The 20,953-nt window shown below is 36.7% G+C and overlaps 1 protein-coding gene across 4 annotated transcripts in view; it reads left to right on the top strand.

Annotated features, from left to right (window-relative positions):
* The first annotated feature begins 7,700 nt into the window (after positions 1-7,700).
* Positions 7,701-20,953, top strand: part of LOC107746031 (protocadherin Fat 1-like) — a 65,906-nt gene continuing 52,653 nt past the window's right edge. For 3 of the 4 annotated variants that reach the window (XR_001640649.1, XM_016560085.1, XM_016560087.1), the window contains exon 1: positions 7,787-8,010. Coding sequence is in view for 3 of the 4 variants with exons in the window: in XM_016560085.1 (XP_016415571.1) it covers positions 7,875-8,010 (136 nt within the window). In the remaining variant the exon portion in view is untranslated. Of the gene's footprint in view, positions 8,011-20,953 lie in introns of all 4 variants that reach the window. The other variant, XM_016560086.1, reaches the window with a different exon arrangement.

Genomic DNA, 20,953 nt, shown 5'->3' with positions numbered 1-20,953 from the left:
ACAACTCTACAGTTTCTTATTATTCTAACTGAATTAATTGATACAAAGGAAGAATTTAATGTGAAAGATGACACATTTAATAAGGTTAGGGGGAAAAAAATGACCATTTATAAACATAGTGGGAAATGACATCTGTTTTGTTACAGCAACTAATTTTAAGTTAACTATTTAAAGCACACTTCCAAAAAATTGGAAATCGGAATCGGCCAAGAAAATTGCAGTCGGTGCATCTAGTTGTAAATACTACTTGCCCTCTAAAGTCAGCTAGGTAAAAAAAAAAAAAGTATATTTGATTATTTTTAAGAAATATTATAAATAATTTATAATTTACAAATTATTATTAAAAATATGTAATTTAAAAAAAATGATAATATTATCAGAAAGTTATGAATGGCAGCATAAAATGTATATATCGAGATTATGTTTTTGTGTGTGTGTGTGTGTGTTGGGGCCGGCAAGACAACAATGTGGTAAGTTAGTAAATAAATAAATGATGATTTATATAAAAAAAAAAGTATTACAAATCATATTTATTATAATATCTATCTATTATTGTTATTATAAATATGTGAAGTTAAAAATGAATATAACAATTTTTAGAATTATGAATGTCGACATAAAATGTATAAGTTTAGATTATTATTTATATTTTTGTTTTGTGGCAAGTGATGGTGTTGGCATGGCCAAATATGTGAATTATTATTATTATTATTATTATAAATATGTGAAATTAAAAATAAACAACAATGACAAAAAATTATTTTAAAATGAAAATAAATGTAAATAAATGTAAAATTATAAATTTAAATCAATATTTATTTTGTCTGTTGGGGCTAGGGATATGCCAGTATCAAATTTTCATGTTGCGATTAATTGCCAATGCTTTTATCACAGTATACGGTATTATCACGATATTGAAATTTAGTAAAAAAAAAAGTGTTGTCATAATACAGCATAACAGATTTAATAAGTTTTTTCTTAAAACAAAAATAACTGAACATTTAAATACAATATAAAGCAATACAGAAAAATGTATAACGTTAAAAGTTTTACATTTACATCAGAGTGCGCATGCATCTTTCACGCAGCATACAGCGGTGTTGTGCATTTTGACCAGTTGATGGGAAAAGTATTCTTAATGCATTTAAAATTCTGAATAATTTGTAATATATAATTATTCATGGTATTTCGAAGTGCCCACGATAACAATATTGTGCATATTCATTACCCTGGTATATCGCATTACCGAATACCGGCACATGTCTAGTTGGGGCCAGTGAAAATGTTGGCAGGACAATTAGAAATCTAAAATAGTGGCCCAAATGGGCAAACTGAAGAAATTCCTTCTGTTGAGCCCAGATATTATTCATGGTTTTATGATGTAATAATTGAGTTCGTTCATAGTACAAGTATTCCTTAAGGCTTGTACCATCTAGCTGCTCCTGCATCCCTAAAGTGAAAGTAAAGTGGGGTAGACCCCTTTTAAAGCCCCTAAAAACTCTGGGAACCAAGAGCATGATATGATTGAAGTTGGAAAAGGAGTGGGAATGTGGGGTGATGGGAGCTTAGCCGAGGGTTCCCTCATAATACTCTTGGTTCTGACACTGGAATCTAAACTATTTCTCTGGAGTCTCGGGAAAGAAAAAGATCAAAAATAGAGTGAAGCGGGAGGTGGAGAGAAAAATCGCTGAGAAAGTTTATGTAAGCATATGAGCAGGAGGCCAAAGTAGGTTGAGGAATGCAGGAGCCCCGGCAAACAAAATTAACCAAGGCAGTTCAAAGTGAAACGGACCACTTTTTAAAGTGCAGACCAGGAGAATACAAGCTGCCCGAACTTATCCTTCTGCTTCCACCGCCTCCACTACATATGTGAAGCCATGTAGAGTCACTCTCTGAAGGTCAAAGAATTGCTCAGAGTTAGTCAGGCTTTGCTTTGATGATATTCACAGCATTTCTGCGAATGTCAAGTATGCTTAGAGGAGCTGAAGTCTTGTGGCTTATTACGCATCCTTGGCCAAATAATGATGATATTGACAGTTTTTTGAAGGCAACTCTTTAGGAAAAATGAGTACTAGGGATAAACAGGGTTTTACATATCATAATCCTCTATTTGACAACCTTTGACAACTCTTTTTCTGGCTTTCTAATTTGGTGCAATTGCCAGCTTTTTGTGCACATACAATTTACAATTTCTCAAAGTGTAGCTGTGCCATGTGTTTGTTTGTGTGTAGAAAGGAGGAATGAGGGGTTTCTTTTAGCCCTGTGGGCTATTCGAAAGTAAAATCTCTGAAAACACACTTTTTACACACTCTCTAGTTTAGTTTGCCCACCAACAGTGGATGTACATAGGTCATGAGAATATGAGATACTATTTTAATAACTGTGAAAGAGTAGACAGGAGACAATAGGGAGAGGAACTGAACAATGACCTAAGCTGGATTCGGTCGCATGACCATCAGGTCACAGCATGTCGGTGAACTCATACTACCCAGCAAGCCATGTGTTCAGTGAGACCTTCTTTCTGACCCTCATTTTGGGAAAGTTGAGAAACATTAGACGAGGGAATGCAGCATGGAGGCTGTTCTATTCCCCAATCCACTTAACATTCCCATCATTATGGTCCTTGATACTCTTAACCAGGACCAAACTTTTAACATGTCAAGTCAAGATCAGAAACCAAGAAATACTTGTTAACTTAGTGTGGTGATGGTGTAGTCGTGGCCTCCTCATGATCTAATCAGTCACTGGGGATGTCGACCCAGTCTGAGAATGAAATTTGCTTTCTTTTCTGTCTGTCTCTCTTTGCACACACAAATATGCACACACACCTTCATGCAAGGTCAGCCATGAGTCAGTGCGAGCGGTTCTCATTGTTCATTGAGGCACTCAGGTTGCTGTGAAATGTCTCGCTTCAGGGTGAAGAAATGAACAAAGCAGCCAGAAAGAAAGACCTGCTGTATTTCTGTCATCATATTTTATAGCTTCAGGGCAGGTTTCACAACATCCTCAACCACAGTTGATTCAAAGGTGTGGCAGAATACCTATGAAACAACCTAAATGCACTGAGTGAATCATTACAATTACAGATCGTACAGATTCTGTTTGAATGCGCCAAGACGTTTGTGTGGAATTTCCAAATTCCAAGTCTTGTTTGAACTAAACCGGGCTACATCTATTGCTAGTTTGTAGATAAAGGATTCAACTTTGAAGGAATATCTGTTTTTAATGTACAAACGTCTTGTTGCACTCATGTGTTGGAAGATTATACCAGCAATTAAGCTTGAGCTTTAATGCTGAAGAATGCCTGAAGCTTCTCTATAACAATAGCTTCTTCTCAATCAGGGTTGGTTAGTATTGTAAAGGACTTGTGTGTATGAATCGGAATCCTGTGGGGAATGTTAATTGTTAGGTAAATGTCCTTGCAGCATGTCAATTCGGATCTATTCCACTCAACCAGGCACCTAGAGGACGACTGATTGTGGGTAGTGTGGGTGGTAAATCCATGCTGTTGGCTTTAAAGTCTATTCAGACCAAGTCAGAGTTTCATTATTTTATGATCATATTTAAAGATTATAAAACTAAAAGATACAATTCTTTAGAGTCCAAAATATGTTTTATGTTTTGAAATGAGTTTTGTGATATTTAATAAGATTGTAGAATATTTATAAATATTTTAATAGTAAGTATTATAGTATTTTAATGTTAATACTAATTATTCTATTTATAAATTTATTAATTTAAATATTTTATATATATATTAACGGTGTGAGCAGTTCTGTGCAAAATACTTTGCCTTTTCCACGACATTCTAATTTATTGAGATGCACCTGTATGTATTTATTTATTTTGGTGTCATGTAGTGGCACTGGACATGTGAACAAAGTCTAAAAGTTCTTACATCGGATCCCTCGGAACCATCTAGCAATTAGTGTTCTCTGACTTGTTGAGACATGGCGCTCATGTGGGTGGAGTGAATTTGAGTCTGCCTTGCAAGCTTCCTTATCAGTTCATACTCTAAATAAGTGGAAAAATGCCATAAGTATACAATAAATATGTAGCGTATTTTAGCGTAGTATGGTCATCAGGCTTTAGTGGGAGTGTGCTTGTGTGTTGGTAAAGTCATCATCCTGTTGACTGCTTTTTCAGCAGCGGCCTTTTGAGCTTGAAGGAGTTGCTTTCTTTTGTGTGTGTTCCCTGGTCATCCAAATGATCACTCAAGCATGGACAGTCGTTTGGCAGAGACAAAGCTCATTTTCTGTCTCACCCTTTCTCTCTTCTGCTACCACCTCTTTCTCATCCACATCTATCGTTAAGCTCCTCTGATTCTATTTGATGCAACTTCATACCCTGCTAGCCGCTCACACACACACACGCACGCACACACACACAAACACACACACACACACACACACACACACACGTTTACTTAACTATCTAAATTGGGACATTACATAGACTACACAGACAGTTATACACTTTTTAACCTAGACACACACACGTTTGTCATTCTTTCTTCTCAGCCAAATATCTACAAAGAAAAGTTTTTTTATAGATGTCCAACATTCAGTCTTGCACAAACAATTTCTGCACTTACCCTCAGTTTAGTACACTTAAAGCTCTACACGTGTACGAGTTAATCTTCAGTGCTAAACGAATCCTTTGCAAAGTTCAGTTTAACAACCTTAAATATGATTTATTAGGTTGCCAAGGCAAGAATTGCAATTACTATTGCTCGTACTTGTGGTGAGAGATTTGAACAAACCCCTGCCCTAAGCATTAAAATTGTGTAACTCATCCCACATTACATGAACAACACCTCAAATCGTATGACTTTTGACTATGATATTAGCTTTCTAAGTGACCATTTTTTTAGTATGATGAATGTTAGAGTCATTAGAGAGATCCATTATCATTAGAAAGTTTGGGGCTGAATTATTTTAGCTTGTTTGCAACCTCATATATGATGGCCTTGACCCCAAACTCTTCTAAAATTTTTAAAATCTAGTTAAAACTAGTTAAAACATTTGTCTCATTTCTTATGCATGTTTTTACTTTAAGTATTAACTCTGCAGAGCTTTTACAATGTTGAGTATCAGTGCTGATCTATGGGCCACCCTACACCGACAGCCACAGGCAAGATGAAGTGAGCTATCCGTTTCCTTTCTCTCACCTCCTATATTAGAGCCTTAAGCTATCCAGCTAAAGTCAAGTGTTACGGATCAATGATGAATGACAAAAATAAGGCCAAGAAGGTCAAATAAAATAGCCCGAGTCTGTGAAAAGCAGTAGTTTTTCCTTGTCTGTTTTTAATGCAGTAAGTCTCCTTTTTCTCACGTAACCCTGTTGAGGCTCCATCTAGTCCTCTTGAGTTTGTTAAAGCCCAGCAGAGTAAGTTAAGAAGACAAAGAACCAGAACTGGCGCTATGCACTGTGCAAAAAGATTGTTCTGGAACAAATCGGATAATGTTGTGGCTTCCTTGTTTCATATGTCCTTGTGCGACATACTTGTACTTTGTAACTAAACATGAATGCTGAGTTGGCTTAAATGAAGTTGGAGTGAATGAGACTATTTTTGAAATGTTCGCAACCTGAATAAACACCGGATCTTAAGATTTCTTAACCAGCTAGGTATAATCTCAGAGTTCTAGGGCTCAAGTTTAATCGGATCGTGTTTTCAATGACAGGAGCCTCCCTGTTCTGGCAGGAGCAAACTTTGGCCAGGGAGTGTCTATCTAGCTCTCTTTCTTCATTCACACACCCCACCTGCCTGCCCTCAGTAACGATGAGATCACTCAGCTACTGATAACATTACACGTCTTTTCAGGCAAGCCAAATCTTTATTGCCCTTGACCAAGCCTACACTTTATCCAGTGTGATACAATAAAATATAAGTAAGATACAATAAAATGTAATGAATCATTCTGCAGCATAAATTATGCCACTCCTTTTTACACTAGCGTGCATGGCCTGGATAAATGTAGAGATCACAGTCTCTACATTTTTTTTCTTTTGCTTTCTTACTCTCTTGTCATCATACTGTATGTGATGGATTCGACTGCTCTTTGTATGCAGACCTGCTGTTTGCTCTCTGAAGGCCTCCACGTCTTCTTCCTCCCCCATCTCATTCCTTTATGGCAGTGAAACGGAGTCTTGCCCATCTGAATAGGCAGACTGTTGACACAGCTGAGTGCAATGCAGCACACATGTGAAACATCTCTAATGTTTTGTGATTGCTAGGCAGAGAGCCGAACAGGTGACTCTGGCTCTAAGCAAGCAAGTTTAATAAAGGCATTGCATTGTACACTTAGAGGACCAATAAGACCGCCTATAGGAGGTATTAGGTTCACACTTAAATCTATCAAAGCCACTTATCTGCTTCTAAGGCTACCATTATCATAGGCAATGCATGATGGGTATAGGATATTGTGGCTGTGAAATGTAGAAATGCTATTTATAGGTCTACTTTAGGTTTTACACCTAGAGAAATAAACACACAATATGTGTGAAGTGAATTGCATTCATTTGTGATGAAAAAATGACTACATTAACAATATTACACCATTTTTAAAATGCAACTTTTAAATAAAATTGAAAATAAATCATTGCTTTATTTTAGGTTACACTTTATTTTACAGTGTCCTTGTTACAGTGTAATTATACTAGGGATGTAACGATTACCGGTTTGACGAAATCGTGATAAAATACCCCACGGTTAGTATTACCGTTTCATATTTTAATTATCACTATAACCGTATTCGATTACCGTGATTTGAACAACTGAGGATAAATAAATACTGTACTGCACAGGGCTACAGAGTGTGACCAAATGGGCGCATTTTGCAAAAAAAATTTCTGCCGGTGCGACTAAATTTTGTGTGCGGTCGCACTGGCGCGACCACCGCATTGTTTAATTGTTTAGCGCTGCATTTCTGTTGCATATGAGAAACATCTAAAGGCAAACTAAACTGAAAGCATAACGAAACCGCGCTACTCGTTTGAACTGCTCAGCGCTTATAGAGTGTAGAGCCAGTCTTAAAAAGTGAAAGGTGTGTAGATGTATGAATCAGACAATTATCTTTTCTTGTAAAACGTGACGCCAAGATCGCGAATTCGAAAGGGAAAGCATCCGAAGCCCTGCTTATAACATAGCTAAAGAGAAACTCCCTGTTCACAAAATTCAAATCACAAATAATACTGATGAAAAAGAAGGGGTTGAATGTTAACCACTTTCGTTTTCATATAACTATAAACTATGATAAAAGTTCATCAGCATGCATTGATTACAAACAAAAACTCATTTTATTTGTTGTTTGTTGATTTTAAATGTAAAACTTGGTGAAATTGTTTGTGTCAGTACTTTTTGAACATTTCCAGCACATTTTAACAATACCGTGATAATATTGATAACCATGATCATTTTGGTCAGTATAATCGTGATAAGAAATTTTCATACCGTTACATCCCTAAATTATACATTTAAGTACTGAGTAATATTATGAATGCAATTATGCATAATTTATTGTTATTACTATAGCAAGTACATGTAAAGTGTAACAAGGACACCGTACAATGAAGTGTTACCTTATTTTATTTTAATGAATACATAATTGATTATTAGATTCTTCACTTTAATGTGTTTCTTCATTTTTATGTGTCTTACAGAGTTTCTTTAAGATTTCCTTTTGTTTTTCTCAGGTGTGATCCAGACACAGGAACTGCTGGACCATGAGACTGTACCTCACTACTGGCTGACGGTCTACGCAACTGACCGTGGTGTGGTCCCGCTGTCTTCCTTCGTGGAGGTCTACATCGAAGTCCAGGATGCCAATGATAATGCCCCACAGACCTCTGAACCTGTCTATTATCCGTCCGTCATGGAGAACTCACCTAAAGATGTCTCCATCATCCAGATTGAAGCGTTTGACCCAGACACCAAGTCCAGTGAAAAGCTGTCCTACAAGATCACTAGCGGGAACCCCCAGGGTTTCTTCAGCATCAACCCTAAGACTGGTGAGTGTTTCAAAGAGCTTTTCATCTTTTCATCTTACAGTCCTTCTAGCAGTCGATTTGAAGATGCTGAGGTTGACAGAATTTATCAAATATGGGCTCAAATCAGACATAAGGCAGATTTATTCGACATGTAAATAATTGCTATTTTAAATGATTCGGCACACATATTGGTCAACTACTACACTAAAAACATGTTCTATTGTACAGCGCTATTAAAATAATTACGTACCAGAATACATTTTGCATTAATTCATGAATAACCTGAATGCTGAAATTTCAGGTTCAAAATTAACGTTTTTTTTTTTTTTAAGAAATTGAAACTTTTATACAGCAAAGACACATTAAATTGACCAGAAGTGGCAGTAAAGACATTTATAATATTACAAAATATTTATATTTCAAATAAATGCTGGTTTTAACCTTCTATTTCTCAAAGAATCCTGGAAAAAAATATATTAAGCAGCTAAAAATATTCAGGCTAATATTAAGGCTGTTGAAAATTCAGCTTTGCCATTACAGGAATAAATTCTATTTTAAAATATATTGGAAATAAACGGAAAACCGTTATTTTAAATTGTAATAATATTTCACAGTATTACTGTTTTTACTGTATTTTTGATCAAAGAAATGCGGCCTTGGTGAACATTTAAAAAAAATCTTAAAGTCTTACTGAGCCCAGTAGTGAACAGTATGGTAACTAACAGTAGTTCTGTTAATCATTTGTTCAGCTGACACACAACTCAGCGATTCATTTCCTAGTCAAGCATGGTTTGCAGAGCATATTCTGTTCGAAAGGGTCATTTTCATGTCATATTGTCCTACATCAGTACAGTGCAAATGGTCCATCAGAGTAGACATCCATCAACAGGATGCATGCAAACAGTAAGAGATAGGTTAGCTACTGTACATCCTAATGCTCTTCTGAGATTCTTCGCGTGCCATCAGTCCCAAACATCTGTTTTTTATGTAAATCTACTGAAGCATAAGGCTCAGTGAATAAGTGTACGAAGGCACACTCGCCTGCTCTCAGATCTACTCCATGTTCTCGTTTTCTCACCATGTCTCTCTCTCTGTCGCTTCTCACTCTCTTCATGGATCACTGTGTACGCATATGGGGTTTGCTAAATGGACCCACACTGAATATTTTATACAGCTATGGTTCCCCCTCCTCGTGCTCCTCTCCCCCATAGAGTAGAACATGATTTTGCAGGCATACAGAGGAGAATAGGAATAAAAAGGTGCAAACAGCAGATCCAGAGGCCGGGCAGCTGTAGAAGACCTTGAAATGATTCAAACTTCAAGTTCAGGACTTTTCAGAAACATGTTAGGTCACATTACCTAGTTCCTAAAATATCTTCATTGTTGTCTGAACTTGTTTTAGTGCTAAGAACAAATAACTTTTAACTGAAGAAGACTATCAGGGCTCTACAATGCGACTGAAAACTACTGCGTGTGACTGTGAAAAAATATTTAGGAGCACCATCTCTTCTGAAACTACTGTTTGTGATATTTCTTTGAAAAAATATTTGTGAACCATTTGCTCTACATTCAATCTCATTGCTGCCTTGGAGAAACAGTTTAGTTTTAAAGAGATTTAATTTATGAATGATCTTTCCTATGGGTAGATTTCTTGGAAATCCACAAGCTTTATATGGATGGAGTGAGTATGTGCATCAAAAAAAGCCCACTGAACCTGAAAGCAATCAGTCTGAGAAACTGGCCCTGAAGTTTTATTTGAGTTGAAGGTTTTGGCTAGTCTGTGAAAGTTGGTGGCCAGCCTCTCTCACAGTGTTTTACTGACTTGTGTGGTCTTTTTTCCCCATGCAGTTACATACACAAATGTGAAGGTTATTTTTGCTAGCGGTGGCCAATGAGAGTTTTCAGACCAAATAAGGGTTTGTCCTCCAGCAGACTGAGTTCTCTCAGTAACGGTTCCACACTTGGATTTGCTCCAGGGAAAGAAAGAAAGAAAGAAAGAAAGAAGGGAAGAGAGGAAAAAAGAGAGGGAAATTGAGGCAGTCTAACTTTTTAGTAGAATATTAACCATTCCGGGAGTGGCGGATGTGTGGATTATTAAAGTGCCTGTTTGCGTGTGTTACCATGAGAAAGAGATAAGATTTCTAATTAAGAAAGCGTGTTTTTGCAGCACTTCTAGTTTTAAGTCCTGAAGACCTTCATTCCTAGTGATCAACAGAGATGGTTCAGAGAAGTTTCTGAAATATTTTGTCATCTTGCAAGTGCATATCAGATCTCCAGAGGAAGAGCTCTGCAAAGCACAACTGATCTTGTACAACCATATCTTGTATGCAATGTAGACGGTACATAGTTTGTCAAAAGCACAGGGTGCTCACCCACCTAAACACTTAGAGACTCAGACATAATATAATATAACTGGGAGTAATCAGGGATGGGCCTGTCTCTTCAGATAACATACAGCTGCACAGCATGTACATGTCTGTAAATGAAGAAAGTTCAATGGAGGAGATCTTTTTTATAGAGATGTTCCATTTATTCAAGCAGTTTCTAAAAATAAATAAAATAAAAAAAGACAATTATTTTCAGTCGATTAAAAGATTAAAATTAAGCCTCAAGGCACTGTTGCTATTGTTAACTACAACTAAAACTATTATATTTGTTGTTAATTGTAATAAAGCTGTAATAAAATAACATATAAGATCAACCTAAATTTTTAAAACTTTAGAATTTTTTTAATTAGAAATGTTGCCTTGGCAACTAACTCAAATAAAAGAAGTTTAAGTTGAAATACTAAAATAATTAAAACAAAAACTGAAACTAATTAAATTAATGCTTAATAGAAATATTAAAAACCTAATGTAAATTAGCCACATAAAAATGAGTAAAACTTAAACTAAAATTAAAATTGAAAACATAAAAATTAAAGCTAATTCAAAATATTGATAAACACTATAATAGTATTGAAATAATATTAAAATAATACTGTCTCAAAGTTGATTGGTTTGGCCGCTTGAATTTCCTTTAGCGCAGATTTACACAGGCTTATCATGGGTGATGAATGAACAAGATGATGCTATCCCTGCTTTACTAAGCATTTCACAGTAACCGGGACTATAATCCATTTAATCATGATGACTTGCACTGCTGTTTGAGTTTTGAGCTCAGAGGGAAAATTAAAGATTCCGCTTACTAACTCAGAATGAAAATGTGAAAAAAGCCACTAAACAGCCTCAGAATGAAAATGAAATGTTTCAGTCACTACCTTTTAAGAAATAAATGAACAATTTCAGCTACTACCTCTAATAAATGAAAAGTTTAGTTCAGATTTCAGTGACTGTTTTAAAAATGCGAGAGAAAAATTTACACTGGACAAAATTTCTTCAGACACTGTAATGGACAAGATATGATATCATTCTCTTTGGCTCCTGTTCAAAAATATCAACATATGAATTTAGCAAATCCAAAAAATAGTAAATCCAAAATATAAAAAATATGCAGTCTACTTCATTTGCATGCAACAGTGCAAAACCTGCGACATTAAAGTTTGTGTTCTTTTTTTTTGTGTTCTTTTTGTGTTCTTTAAGAGGTCGCCCTGTGACATTTCAATCTTCTGTTGGTCACTTCTTCATGTGATGTGAATCACAGGTCAGAGTTCACCAGACTTTAACTTTGGAACATAGATGACATTTGCATGAAGTTTTGTATGAATGGAAGTCAATGGTAGGAAAAGTATAGTGGGACCTAGGCTTGCCGCGAAAGACGGTGCTGACGGTGATACCGGTGTTAAGCCGCAACACGTTACGTCACTTGCCCACCGCGTCACCAACCCCCACCGTCGTTTTGATTTTTTTATAGTAATAAAAATCATTTAGTTCAGTAAAAGTCAAGTCAAGTCAAGTTTATTTGTACAGCGCTTTTCACGATACAAATCATTGCAAAGCAACTTTACAGCAAATTAAGTTTCTACAATATTTAGTGGTAGCTTATCAGTGGTGACTGTCAATTAATGTACATATGGCAGAAATGTACGGAAAAATCAATTTAAGACGTAATAAAAAAGACGATGAACACTATTAACAGCAATTATATGGGGTGGAGTTATATTTAATAGACCTGAGAAACATTGTTACTGTACTGAAAGAGTTCAGTAAATGTGCTTTGAATGAGGCTGCATTATGCACAGTCTGAATTTAAAACTGAAGCAATTGAATTAACAGAAAACAATGCATTACAATAAAATCTACAGGTATTAATCCTCATGGGCAAGTAGCAAATTAATATTGAGGATACAGTATGAAACTGGGGTACAGTATAGGTGAAGTGAATCTGTTTTCGAAAGTGAAAGTAAAATGCGCACGGCGCTTTTAAGCTATTTAAAAGCGAAGGAAAGCGAGGAAAAGAGGGAAAATTCAAACGAACAATTGCTTTACTCCGAATTGCCGCTATTTGAAAGTGAAAGTAAAATGTGCACACCGCTTTTACAAGCTATTTAAAAGCGAAGGAAAGCGAGGAAAAGAGGGAACACCCCCTCCCCCACAGTGATACCAGTATTACCGGTGTTGTCACACGTCGATTAACCGGTGGGAAAATTTCCTCACCGTCACAACCCTAGTGTGACCTCCCCCTTTTTTTAAAGGTAAGGTAAGGTGGCAGACAGGCTACCAGCATACCAAATCCTGTTATCCTTTCATTACTGAGACTTAGAATCTCAAGCAGAGCTCCAGTAAGAGATCCCCACTAAATCTTTATACACGAGTACCAGCAGCCATTTTGTGTGTACTTTGAGATTGCAGACTATGATACTATAATAGCTATTTCAACAATTCATAGCTTCCTTGCAACACTTAAAAGTACTTCATGCGATATGGCTCAAAGCAATCAAGCAATTAACTCATAACCTTTATCACAGGTTGCAGTAACACCATAGCTACCTGCGTTGTTTATATTTTTTCAGAAACAAGGTTTGAACGCTCCGTTGAATCTGGAGTTAATTGTTATCACCGCTGACCTCTATTATTAGTATTTCATTTTCTTGCCCAAAACGTCACGCCTGACGATAAAGCAGTTAAATATACAGCAGGCCAAACCTCAGTAATTACATGCTCAGAAACAGCAGAGCCCTGTGCTGGCGCGTCTACAAAGCTGCCCTGCAAAAAATAGGACCTGTGGGAAGAGGCAGAATAAACTTGTTTGTTGGTTTGCTGGTAGATCGGTGAAGAGCACATCTGCAGTCTTGGAGTTTGATTGTTTATTTCTCAGCTGACATTTTTGTCTGCTTGGTCGCAAAAGCACCTTGGACTATATTGATTGGTTGGTTTTTTAGTTGTGTGTGCTTGTGTGAGGTTGTGTGGGCTTTGATGAGAGTTTCTTTTTTTCCTTTTCTTTTGGCAACAGTAAACAGGTCTTTGTGCTGCTTTTGTGTTTCATTGAAGGGAACATGTCATGGAAAACAGGATTTTCCTTTATCTTTTGAAAAGAGTTTATTGTACTATATACTCAATGTGCACAACACAAAGCCTCCACACCAGTCCAGTACAACCATTTATAGAAAATAATCTGCAAAAAGACTCCTTCAGAAACAGACATAATTATAACCTTGATATTTGATATATAATATTTATTTGTTTGTTTATTTCTATAGATAGATGATGGAGAGGTAAATAAATCAATATAATATCTATGTTAATTTATTTACCTCTCTGTTTATTTATCTACTTACTTATCTCTATTTATGTATTATATGTGACTGGATGGATGGATATAGGTAAATAAATCAATATCTATATTAGTTAATTAGTTAATTTACTTAAATGTATATTTATTAATTTACCTCTCAATTTATATAGATAGATAGATAGATAGATAGATAGATATTATTTTAATTAATTAATTTTTTTGTCTATATATTTGTTTACCTGCTTTTTTATTTATCTGTTAAACTTTAGAATGGATGGATGGAAAGAGATAATGTATTAAATATTTTCTGAAAACAGACAAAAATAAAGGACTTTGGTAAAAGACAGTCAAGCAATAAAGAATATGTAGCTGCCTTAAAACTCATAACATCTGAAGACTTTTCCAGGGAGATACCTGGTGGAGAAACAAGGTTCCCTGTTGAATTAGTGTTTTGTCCTAGAGCTGCATTCACAGGTGTTGCGAGCACAGATTTGTTTAGCGAGTGTAGCTGGGGATAATAACACACTGCAGGTGAACGGATTGTTCCCGTCTTTGAGTCAGGTCATGCAAAAGAGCCCGAGTCTGGTTAACCTGCTCATACTGACCTCAATCCCTTCTGCACAGGTCAGTTAAAGTGATAAGTGAGTGTGTGGGTGTGATCTTGCATAAATATGGTGTGTATGTACATACACGTGTGTGTTCCTGCATAAGTGTTCATGCATTAGCTTGCACGTTCATCATTTTTTCACAATGTAAATTATCTCAGTTTCTCTGTATCTTTAAGGTCTTTCCCAGAGGCCTTTGCTTCGTGTGAGGAGTGTGGGTGGTTCGCTAGTCTCCGTCTTTTCCTTTGCCATCGTGAAATGCTTTCTCTCAATGACTGCACTATTTTTTTTTTTGCTCAACCATATATGTAAGAGAGATTCTCTTTGTGCTCTACCTGTCGGTGAAGAGAAATTAACCTATCTGCCTTGAAAGCTGCTTTCAGCCTGGTTTTTGAAAGCACCCCACTGAGTTGGACTTCAAATGATGTGATAAAGGAAAAGGCTTTATGTGAGCGGGTGTATTTGCACAAGTGAACGTGACTACTCATTTTTTAGAGCGGAAGCGCATGTGTTGAGAGACAGGGATCAAATATCAGTCTATTCTTCATGACAACAGCATTTTCAGCTTAAAGGGATAGTTCACCCAAAAATGAAAATTCTGTCTTCATTTACTCACCCTCATGTCATTTCGAACCTGTTTGACTTTCTTTCTTTTGTGGAACATAAAAGATATTTTGAGTAATGTCACCATGTAACAGTGGAAGTCAATAGCTCCAATTCTCAACATTTTTATAAATATCGTTTGTGTTTGCAGAAGAGAGAAAGTCATAGAGGTTTGGTGAGTGAATGATAATAACATTTTCATTTTTGGGAGAACTTTATGCTTCTCGTACATGAACAAGTCATAAGAACCTAATTATGACAAAAAAAATAGCCACTTGGGGTATCACATGCTGCACTTTTGTAGAATTATGTTTATTATATTACGTATTTATTGTAGTTATATTTGATTGGCTCACATCACTTATGCCAGATAAAAATAAAAATGTCTTTGAATGTGTAGCAAATGATCGTGCATATATTGCAATTCCTAAAGTAACCAACCAAGTTTAATCAGGCATTTTCCTAATGAAATTTTTGTCTTTTGAAATTCAGTTAATATGCCATCATTATTCATTGTAGTTCATTCTTTTTTTTGTCTCACATACGCTATCATGAACTAAATAATTTTGTCGACAAACATTTTTGTCAGTAATTTTGTTGACTAGATTAGAGCTGATATTTAGTAACTCCATTTAACTTTACCAAAACCAATTTTTACTTACATTTGCTATATGGTCAGTGCTGTTATTGTTAACTGAAACTATTAAACATTTTTTCAGTAATGTGAAATGAACCTGAAATAGAATATAAAGTATAAACACAACAAAAAAAAGTTGATGTTCTAAAATTATTAAATGTAAAATAAAATTAATTAAAGCAATATAAAAATATAAAATAAATGAATAAAAATTACAAAACACATCAAATTAAAACAAAATACAATTTAAATGATTTTTTATTTACTTTTTAGCTGAAAATATAAGAATAAAAGCTCATTTAAATATACTATATATAATAGTATATAAACAATATTAAAACAACCCTGTTCACTTTGGACCTTGAGTGTGCTGGTATGTGAGTATGGGAATTATTTCTTTAGCTGGCAGGCACAAGCAGAAAGAATTGTGCTCAGTACAATGCAGACAGCTCTTGTTCTGGTGTACAAACTACACACACACACACATTTCTGGAAATCTCACATCTCTGGTGTAATACCTGATATCTGTATTAGCTCTCTCTTTGTCCTCTTACCAGAGTAGTTTTAGCTCGCTGTACTGACAATATCAAGAGCACTGGCTGCTGGGATAGAAATCAGCTCAGGTAATTAGAAGTCTACGAGCCACCTCTGTGCCTTTGAGCTCTGCTCTGCTTGTTTAATTGGAGTGAAAGGAGGATATAGCTGCAATGATTCACAAGGACTGCTTTCCTCTCCTTTGGGGGGGGGGGGGGGGTTTGAGAGAGAAGAAAAGAAGAAAAACAAATGTGGGTTGTTATACAACAATGCCATGCACTCTTTTCAAAGGGTTCAACCCAAAGCATGGAAAGCATGAAAGGAAATGGATACTATGTCCAACGACTTCCTGTCGTTTCCTGGCTTTTAGGCTCCCACGGTTGGCACGAGGCACAAAAGGTTATTAAGGATAAAGCGAGGTGCAGAGGGAAAAAAAACACAAATCACTCCCCCTCTCTCTCACACATTCCTGTGGATAGAATTGCAGGGTTTTAGAGGCTTTTGAAGCATATCCACTGGCACACCTGTCCTGCTTGTTTACTGCTAACCTACAGATTTCACACAACAGAAATCTCCCTGATATTCAACCCAGCCCAGCGAGCACATGTCCATGAAAACATTTGACCTCTGACAGAATCTTTGCATATGTTACGTAGATGTATAATAAAGAATGTGATTTGCCATTGTATATAGAAGCTTGAGAATATTGATGTTTTATCCCCTCAATTCTACAATGATTTCTCCGATTGCAAGTAAGCCATTCATAGGCCGTCTTCCATTATGGCACTTTCAAAACATGACTGTTTGATTGAATGACCCGACATGTCAACCTCTAAATCAACCAATGGCATGTTTGGGGCGGGACTAACTGCCAGAACAATAGAGCGGTACAGGGATGACATATGGACATATAAGCTAACCCGGAAGTTAGCATCACCCTGATCCCTTGATTTTTGTAAATTTTTAGCTAGTGGATTATTTTGGAACGCTATTTTGGATTAATGGGGAAAATAAGCTATATAAATTTATGATTCTCACATACTTTGTTAATCAGGATAATCTGCATAAACACAACTTTTATGACTTTTGAATCCCAAATATAATCAGAAGTAAAAAGCTAAATCTATAAACAAACTTCACCATGGTCGCATGACTTTAACGTAACCACCACTAAGCACCCATCAACTCCAAAAATGTTTTAAATCTACAAATGACATGTTAGTTAGCTTCACCCTGGTTCTCTTGACAAAAATTTGGATTATTGGAGAAAATAAGAATTATGATTCTTACATGTTTTGTTCATCAAGATAATCTTCATGAACACACATTTTATGACTTTTGAGTAAAAAGCTAAAGTTAGGCTATAAACAAATTTCACCATGGTCACATGACTTTAACATAACCACCACTAAGCTTCCAAAAGCCAAAATATACAAATTGCAAAAGTTTGAGTTAATATAGTTTGCAAGTGCGTGAGTACAAACACAACGAGATTGTAAAATCAAGTGAGTACTAGTGGTTAGATGAGTTTTCTGTGACAACGTTTAATGCCCCCAACAACCTCTTTAGTCCCATTTAACCACTTGTTAGTAACTACCTTTTTGTAAGACATAAAAACTTTAAAAAAAAAAAAATTCACAAGTTTATTGATGCATTTTATGTCATCACTGAAAATATCTTGAGCTTGTGCTAGGCATAGACATTTTTGCAGGTATTTAATCAAAAACTTAAAAGAAAAAAAGAAAAAAAACACTGACTTCAGGACCATGGAAGTGGACATTCAAAATACGAACTCATTTTTGTTTTAGGACTCATTCCTGAATTTCAGTTTTAGGACACATTCATTGTTTTTGCAATTGCTTTTGGTGGCACAAAAGCACTTCATCCTTAAAGGACAGAACAGCAGGACAGATACGTTTTGTGCCATACCTTGTGATGTAGAAAAAATAATCAATGCTGCGGCCTTAATGCGAACATGACCTTGCACACACATGCTTACACAGAGGTGCGAATGCAGTGATTTAGTGTTGTAAATCCAGGTCGTCCCCATGCATGAGTGAGCCGTGAGCTCTGGAATACTCAAATCAGAAAGAATATTTTGAAAGAGACATTATCTGCCAGGGATTTGTCTCTTTATTCCTGTTCATTCTCTCTCTCTTCCTGACCCACACTCTAAATGGACTTAGTACACCGAATAGAGTGAAGGTCTGAAAGCTCAGTGTTGGTAATCTCAGTCACTCTCAGATAGGAATTTCCTGCCATCAGCTGCCCCATTTCCAGGGGCCTTCGGTTGCTAAATGCAGAGACTGAGCTGAAGCCACTCGACAAGACTGATGGGATTTATTCTGATGATGTCTGCTTTATCCGCCAATGATTGAGAGGTCCTAGTTTGTGAAATGCCTTGAGACGTCATCATTTAATTGACTCTACAATTACAGAATACATACTGTACACTTGCAAAAACACAAAGATTTATGGGAGATTACATGTTCAATTCTGTTCAAGGCCACTGGTAAGACTGCCCAAACAAATGGGAACCTTGAATTATAATATTGGTACTCTCTAGTAGTTGCCGCTGTAAAAATAAAAATTAGAAGAGTTCTAAACTAATGCGCTGTCTTCACTGTACCTCACGCACACACATTTAGTCAGATCACTCTGCGCGCGCACAGACATTATTTTTTGCGCAATTTTATCAATAAAATAGCTTAATCGCTGAAGAACTACATTATCTTTCTCAACAAGGAGCTGGTAACATCATCGTTTCTAAAGCAATTAAAGCCACAGCTTCACTGTAAATAGAGAAACGCGGCAAAACGGTGGTAATTCATACAGACTGCCCAAACAAATGGGAACCTTGAATTATAATATTGGTACTCTCTAGTAGTTGCCGCTGTTGCATATGTCATCTTCAATTGTGAACTCTGATTAAAAATGAATTACTTTAGGTCACTTTTTTTTACTACAAAACACTGTCCGTGTAAAGGCCTTTAACAGGTCCTTCATACACGATTTAATGTGAATATACTCATTAGCTAGTATACATATTTAGGGAAAACAAATTTATTAATAGAATAATCTGAAATCATACAGCATTTGCATGTTTTTGGCTTGTCTGAGCACATATTTGTGTGTGCGAGTTAGGGCTGTGTATCACCAGCAAAGTCACGATACAATATGTATCACGATACAAAGGCCACGATACTATACATATCACGATACGGGACTGCACTGAATTTCACCTCAGAAGAATTTAGTAAAACAGCTGTTTATTAAACACTGCATACCATAGGGCCGTTGCTAACTTCTCTCTCTCATAAATGAACACTTGATGAATTACACTTTTCTGAGAATAGAATATTGAAGAGGAGATCGTTAAACTGCAAGCTAACTGGTGTTTTCAGAAAGCAAGCGCGTTTATCCACAGTGGAGAGAGAGCGCATGCAAATGGTTGCCAGATTGACAAAAACAAATAAGACATTTAGCAGATATTTCTGTATTGCGCAGATGTGAAGCTTTGTTTCTTACGTCGCTATATATCAGGCAACCCCGGTTGTTTTCCTCTGCGGCCAGATTAAACCTCGTTGTAGCCTATATATTATGCTCTATTCATTATTTTTTAGAAACTGTGCACTTTTCTACTCCTTTTTAAACGGTGTTCTTGTATTCAAATTAAGCACGGTCCACTGCAGCGCACGTGCCACAATATCGATACAAGACCAGCTGTATCGATACTCGTATCATCAGATCTCTGTGACGATACATCATCATATCGATGTATCGAACACAGCACTAGTGCGAGTGTGGCAGAGTGTCTCTTTGATAGGCTCTATTTAGTGTTCTGCAGGAGGTTAATGGTGTAAGGCTAATGTGAGTTTTTTTCTGAGAGACACAAACCCAGCAAAGACTCTTTTCTCAGCCTCTAGTGTTGCCCTCTCTCTCTCTCTCCACTCTGAAATGGCTGCCATTCATACACACAGTATATATTAGAATGGGGAGGAGGGTTAAGGTGCATTTGGGAACGTTGCCCAGGTCTGTCCACTGTAGCGCACGTCTTTGTTTGTGCGCTCATTTATCTATGTAGCTGTGGCATGGACTGTTGTGCTTGTTAGTGGGCCTTGAGAGTGTTTTGTATGTACATTCATCTGTGCTTAAGAGTGGTGCATGTGTGTTTCTGTAAGTGTGTGTGCACTTTAACATGTGCTCGAAACCCTTAATGAGGAATGTGGCATCTCTGTCTCAGATACGAGGTGTTGCATTCCTGCCTGCTCAACGATGCCTCTTCTAAAATCCATCAATGGCCTTCCGTCTGAGCGAGGGAGAGTTCAAGAGAGCCAGAAAGAGAAAATAGCTCTTCTTTTTTTCTCCCAAGCAAAAGTGTTACAGAGGAAAGGGCAGGATGTCATTTACCCAGACACTTAGATGCTCTTTTTTTGCTGTTTTCTTTCTGGCTTTATCCTTTTCTTTTCTCTAAAGGAAGTGTAGTAGCGCTATCATTATATGTGAGATTTCACGGTGTTTACTGTAGGAGTTCAGCGGTTAGCAGAGGCGATTTTAGCCGAGGGTCACACGCTTGCGCTCAGCGAGACAAGTGCAGGCTGTAAGTACCTCTGACTATGCTGACAGATCAAATAATGAAATCTTTGGGCAAAATGCATTTGTTTTCTGCAGAAACAGTAAGGGTAAATATTATCTGATGGCTAATGAAATGAGATTCCTGCAAACAGGACATGATTCATTCCAGTTTGCTGGTGTACCCACTAGGTTCCCTTTCAGTCGGTCACTCCGAGTCACGTCGGTGACTGACAAATTGGGACCTCGCTTAGAGAGACCAATCCACTTCGAGTGTAAACTAAACGAGCCAATGCACATTGGCATGCGATGATTGCATCCAGCTGCTGCTGATCACAGC

Source organism: Sinocyclocheilus rhinocerous, unplaced genomic scaffold (genome assembly GCF_001515625.1).
Source record: "Sinocyclocheilus rhinocerous isolate Xijiao unplaced genomic scaffold, SAMN03320098_v1.1 scaffold288, whole genome shotgun sequence".
In the NCBI taxonomy this organism is placed as follows: domain Eukaryota; kingdom Metazoa; phylum Chordata; class Actinopteri; order Cypriniformes; family Cyprinidae; genus Sinocyclocheilus; species Sinocyclocheilus rhinocerous.
This window is presented reverse-complemented; position numbering and strand designations above follow the sequence as displayed.